At 42.6% G+C, this 6,327-nt stretch overlaps 1 protein-coding gene across 1 annotated transcript; it reads left to right on the top strand.

Moving 5' to 3' along the window:
- Nucleotides 1-236: 236 nt before the first annotated feature.
- On the top strand, nt 237-5,805 carry lrrc23 (leucine rich repeat containing 23; the record flags this gene model as incomplete). The annotated part of the gene is made up of 7 exons (XM_080854378.1): nt 237-353; nt 1,643-1,752; nt 1,868-2,130; nt 2,284-2,414; nt 2,671-2,807; nt 3,334-3,538; nt 5,764-5,805. The coding sequence occupies 7 exons, from the start codon at nt 237-239 to the stop codon at nt 5,803-5,805; spliced, it is 1,005 nt and encodes a 334-aa protein (XP_080710504.1).
- Between the last annotated feature and the right edge of the window lie 522 nt (nt 5,806-6,327).

Here is a 6,327-nt window from a genome sequence, read left to right as displayed (position 1 = left end):
CACCGTGATTAGCTGCAGACCTGCTTATTTGTTTACTTCAAGGTTTGGTGCCAAGGAATGATCGCTTTTTGGCATGATAGTTTGTCTGCTAGCTAACGTTAACTGTTAACATTAGCTTTCTAGCCAAAACATTTTTTACGTGCTGTGCGATTGCGCTTTAACCATATAGCTACACATAATAATTATAAAATATAGTTAATAACAGGTAAAACAACTATCTTTACCAAGGATTCATAATGTCTGACCAAGAAGATGACGAGTTAAGAATGGAAGCAAGTGAATCAGAAGATGATGGAACTAAAGACTTTGATGAGGAACAAATGGATGAAGACCAGTTGGTGGCGAGGTACCAGGTAGGCCTACTCATCACGTCTTGAATTTGGCCTTAGCCTTAGCCTTAAACTTTAATTATTGAATATAATGATACGCTACGTCATTCGTAAGTTAAACGCTGTTAAGAGGTGTTTCCCGAAACGTCCTTAGCCAAGTATAAGTTATGTAAGGTACTTTTGAAAGTGAGGTTTCGTGAGTTGGTCTGGATCACTCTCAATACCTAACACCAGCCCAGTGTTTCCCCTACAATGATATTAGGGTGGCGGCCCGCCCCCCCACGGCCCCGCCCGCCCCCCCTGGAAGGTCAAGTAAAAAAAAAAAAAAAAAATTTTTTTTTTTTTTATAAATATAGCGCCAGATCACAAAATAAGTCATTTAAGGTTACCTTTACCATAAAACATGTAAAATTATACTTATTGACTGCTGTCATTCAAAGAAACACATGAACATCATAATTCATTTTAGTGTTTGTGTCCGTGTCCCGCGCCGCGCCCCTGCCGCCGTCCCCCTCCCCCCCTAAGCTGTAAACCTAGGGGAAACACTGCAGCCTATACCTGAACACAGTTTAAACAGATAGATCAAACGTTTAAGAACCTAAAACAATGTGGGTTAGTGTCTGGACATGCCATGAAATACCAAGATGTGTTGCATTACATTTTGTGCTTCATTAAAGGCACCCAGTGCAACTTTATGTAAACATTCAATGAAAAATAAACATTCAATTTCTAGTCTTTTTTACACGTAGTAAGTTTCAATAACTCCATACCATTACATATCGTCATTCAAGGAGCAAAGATGAGACGTCATTGTGTGGTGAGAACTGATAGAAAATCGTAAACAACAACAATCGCCGGGGGGGAGAGGCCATTTTTCCATTGACTGGAAGCCTGCTGTATTTATTGTAGGTTACAAAAAATAAAGAAAATGGCGGCGATTGTTGTTGTTATCGATTTTCTATCAGTTCTCACCACACAACGACGTCTCATCTTTGCTCCTTGAATGTTGATATGGAATGGTATGGAGTTATTGAAACTTACTACGTTTAAAAAAGACTAGAAATTGAATGTTTATTTTTAAGCCTCGAAAGTTGCACTGGGTGCCTTTAAAGAAAAAGAGAAATGCATCAATAAAGTAGTAGTAGGAAGGTTTCTTGTAGGGGAATTCCTGGTGTGGGAAACAGGCGTAGAAACGTAAACAACTTTAGTAAGGCCTACCTTATCTTAGTAAAACGTGAAGAGACAAGGTTACGGTAGAGGAAACGCAGCCTTGGTCATTTTCTAACTCATGGCTCCTTTGTTTTACTGTTCAGGTCCCACCTTGTCCATTGACACAGGACATGGTTAAGGAAGGCCTATCACTGTTGTGTCGTACAGGGAATGGTTTGTCACATGCCTTTGTTAAGCTTGAGCTAGGAGAGAGGTGAGCCACATGCCCACCTTTAACTGAACCATTTATGAATCACAATGAATCATAATTCAGAAGTATTCTATGTCCAAACTCCTAAGTTCTGTTGCCCCATATGTCCCCTATCTAGAGGCCTGACCGACCTCCGCATCCTTGAGTCCTTTGTGCACCTGCGTTTCATAGACCTGTCCGCCAATCACCTGTCAGACCTCACTCCACTGGCTGCGCTCACCCAGTTGCTTTGGCTGAAGGTGGATGGGAACCAGGTCAGGGAGCTCAGAGGACAGAGGCTGGAACCACTCACCTACCTGCAGTGGTTCAGCCTCGCCAAGAACCGCCTAAAAGACGTAGAGGGGCTCAGTGGGCCTGCTCTGGAGACCCTCAACCTCATTGGTTAGTTTAATGAATGATCATTACATAGGAATTTGTCTCTTCCATCAGTCTGTAAGTGTAGCCTTGCATTGTCTGAGTACTACTTCAGGTCAGCAGTACAGATTGTATTGTTTGTATAAATAGCCAAATTCTAATTCATTTGATCTGTTGTAGGTAATGGTATTCAGAGGATGCAAGGTCTGGAGTGCCATTCGCTGACCAACCTGGTTACTCTTGAACTGAGGGGAAATCGATTGGAGACCACGGATGGCCTTTATTTGCCCAATCTGCGTCGACTTTACCTGGTACCACAGTGCAGTGAATCAGTTTACATATAGCTATTTTGCACATATCAAAGCTTTTTAATTCAGTGCGCTTTTTGTAATTTATTTTTAAAGTATCAAAATCTATGACGTTTGTTTGATCCAGTATGTGCTCTGAAAAAAAAATCCTTCTCTCTATAATCCCCAGAGGCTCTGTAAAAAAAAGGGTGTCAGTCTGGGGTCTGGTGGATAACTTTCATCGTCCCAAATCTTTCTATTTGATTTTCACACTCACCAGGCTCAGAACATCATAAAGCGTCTGGAGGGGCTCCACAAACTAGAACGCCTGACCACCCTCCATCTGCGAGACAACCAGCTAGAGACTCTGGATGGCATCAGCTCAAGCATGAAGTCTCTGCAGTACCTGAATGTCAGGTGAAAGGCATATTTGCATGTAAAATACAGGCTAGATTAATATAAGAGTCTGCATTAATTTTGTCCTCATTTTGCAGACGGTCCTTTTATGCTAGCTTATGAACTTTATTAGGTTGATCCACCAGTATGACCCAGTCAAATTATATATTCAACAGAGTGCACAGGGTTATTGTCCTTGTCTGCATATAAAAAATACAGAAATGCTTCCAGCGAAGAATGTATGTAATTTATATGACATGAGCATAGATTTGTATTAATCTGTGACCTATTTGGGATTACCAGGCTGGGAATCACACTCAACCTGTTTTTGTGTTAGCAGCAGCATCCCGAATCACATGATGCATGGGGAACCAAAAACAAACCACACTGTGGTAAATAGAGTATACCGCTGGCTGCGTATGAGCACAGATGGCCTGTCAACAGTTCATTTTTAGAGAGGCAGTTATGAAGTGATGTGTCATCACAGAAGTTAAGTGCATCTCCTTATCAAAGGCTTTCTCATGCTCACGTACTCTTTTCCTTTAAGGGGAAACCTCCTATTTTCCCGGAGTGCCTTGAGGAGCCTAGTGGGTGTGGCAGCCACTTTACGTGCACTAGTGTTGGGAGAGAACCCCATCATGGAAACTGAGGACTACAGGCTGTTTGTGCTGTCACGGCTCCCCCTACTGGAGAGACTTGATAAGGACCCTGCCACTGAGGACGAGAAGGCTGATGCTCTGGAGAGACGAAGGGTATGGGAGCTGAGCAAAACACACTCACACGTCTTGACCATGAACATTTTCTACATGAAGTACACAATGTCACAAAAGTTGAATGAGTTGACTGCCTGTGTCTGCTCTCTGGCATCCTTCTAAAAGCTTGTGCAATATGAAGCCTAATGTAGAATGGGCCTAGTTTGTGCTTCTGACATATTGTGAGTGTTTGGCTTTGACATTGATGTGCTCCTTTGACAGTTGTTTTGTGGGAGCAAACATAACTGAGGGGGAGCAAACGTAAGATTACCTGTGCACTCACAACCCAACTGGCCTGTGGCTCTGTCTGGTAGAGGAGCTAAACACATTTTTCGGGAGGCAGTAAGGTATTCAAACCCTGGCCCAAACCGATTGTCTGAGGGTGAACAGGCCTTGTCTGCTTCTTTCTGCACTTCAGCGTTGTCACAGGCAGTGGAGGGCAGTAACGGCGGGAGCTCTAGGGACAAAGGGTTGCCTGTCCCAGGGGTTTTGGTGCAGTAGGCCTGAAGCAGCTGCAGCTTGTTGTGACTGTCACTGTTCCCTCTTCAGGGTTCTCCAGCCTCTGAGTGGAGGGAGCAGGGAGTGGGTGAGGCACCGAGCGATACTTACGAGGCAGCATTGTTCTCAGGGCTTCCCCCTATTTGAATTTAGCCTCAAAAGCCACCTGCATACCAGTCACGGCTGGACAGAACAGGCCTGTTTTGGAGATGGGTTGATCCAGAAAATGCACTCTGTCGTAAATACCCATGACGGACAGGTTGAGCCACAGGTGCCTCTGGGCCACCATAGCTAAGAGGGAAATGGAGTCATCCTCATGAGTGGAGTGGAGACAGCTCCCCCCTCACCCAATGGAGAATCTCCACCCTGTACAGCCATCAGGTCTCTTCATTAATGGAATGCAGAAACTTGGCCAAAAGCTTGTTGGGTGATAGTGAGCCTATGGGTCATTTACCTTTAAGGAACTTGGCACTATTGTGCAGCATACTCTCCTTCATGCGACTGCAATGCTGGCATGCTGCAGGGTTAGCCAACCCCGCAATAGCATGTTCAGTAGAATAAATATAGGCTTGAAAGAGTAGAAACATGAGGTCGGAAACTACTTATGAGGCGGGCAACAATGGGCAGTGGGTGGGCAGTTATAACTTTAGCTGCCCCGCGGTCTCATTTGGTGTCATTTCGACTAATTACGAACCTCCTAGATGGTATTTTTCTTGACAGAGGCACCTATCGTTTAGAAGAAGAGTGCAGCGAGTAAAATTAACCTCTATCACAAATATTAAAGGTAGTGGTGATGCATTGACGTCACAGTTCACACGAGAAATGACCAGCCATAGTGATGCTCACCGTTGCCATCCATATCTATGGATTTTTTTTCGACATCACTTGCAGTACAAATTGGACAAAATCCGCAAACAAATAGGAGGGTAGTCACAAATGTCACTGTCGCAACGTAAACAGTAACAATTCTTAAATCTTAAAAACAAGAGTCGAAAGGTTGAAGGCCCAGATCTGAGGTTTATTGCTTCTTTCAAGTCAGCAATGTAGTTGGTCCATGGAGCATCTCAACTAACAACCGCTATGTGGTCTCTTTTAAAGAAACGTAGTTTCTCCCATTTTCCTGCGTACAGCAACCGTTACAGTTATTGCTTCCAAGATAATGGTGGTGAGTAGTCATTTTTTAAGAAATGGCTGCCTGCCCCTCAGCGGTCAGCCTTTTTGTATTATTTGTCAGCCATTTTGAGTGAGGCTAATAATGCTCTCACACCGAGTTGGTCCATGTTCACCAGATATGAAAATGACCACAGTCACATTGCCAACAACTGTCTGGAAGCGTTCCACAGTGTACAAAACCTGTTTCACATGTACAAATGGACCCACAAATGCTTAAATGTTTACAGAGTGAGTGTATATTGCATATTTGCAAATCACTCTGTATTTTTGTGAATATGGATGAATAGGAATTTACACAGCACAAGTAAAAAAAAATACATGTTATATGACAGTAAAAATATTTGTGGATCATAGTACACATTTATCTATGGGTAACAACAGTCCGATAAAACAGTACAATAAAAACTTCCATATTGTTCATGGTAAGTATGTCATAGAAATGGTATTATGCATGTGTTGTACTATCCAGATTTAATCTAAGATGCGGTTCAATTAATTAGTGGCATACTGCCTTATTTGAGCCCTAAAATAAGTGCATCTTTTTTTTTTGTCAGGACTTTGAAGATGATGGGGTTCAAGAACCAAAAGAGCAATAACACCACCAGCATTGAACCCACTGTACACTGTCTACATCGCATCCTCGGTCCCTACCAATACAAAGCCCATGGATGTTAATGTGGGTCATGTTTCTGTGAGCGAATGTGTCTGTAAAAAGCTTGAACAGTAGTACGTTGTAAGTGCGCATACCTTTGACAGGTTTTTTTTTCAAAGCTTATTTATATATATGCTCTGTATATTATTGCATGTACAGATGTAAGAACATTTAAATAAAGGTGTTCTCTAAAGTGTTGAGGGATTTCTGGTTGTGTGAATTGTGATTGCTGTAGGGAACGTGAGAACTGAAATAGTGAATAAAAAAGAAGGGATTAAAAAGACACATTCATTCACTGATATGACAAGGGCCTCTGGGCAGGCCTAACCAGTTTGGGCCATCTCTTGAACTTGTTCCAGCTCTTCTGGCATAGAGAAGAAGGAATGTATTCTTTAAGGCTACACTAAATAGTATTATTTACAACACTATACAACCAGTGGTGTGTGTATTAATGAAAGTATGATGC

This window comes from Sprattus sprattus, assembly GCF_963457725.1.
Source record: "Sprattus sprattus genome assembly, chromosome: 16".
Classification (NCBI taxonomy): Eukaryota; Metazoa; Chordata; class Actinopteri; order Clupeiformes; family Clupeidae; genus Sprattus; species Sprattus sprattus.
The sequence above is the reverse complement of the archived record's forward strand: the minus strand, read 5'-3'. Positions and strand labels throughout refer to the sequence as shown.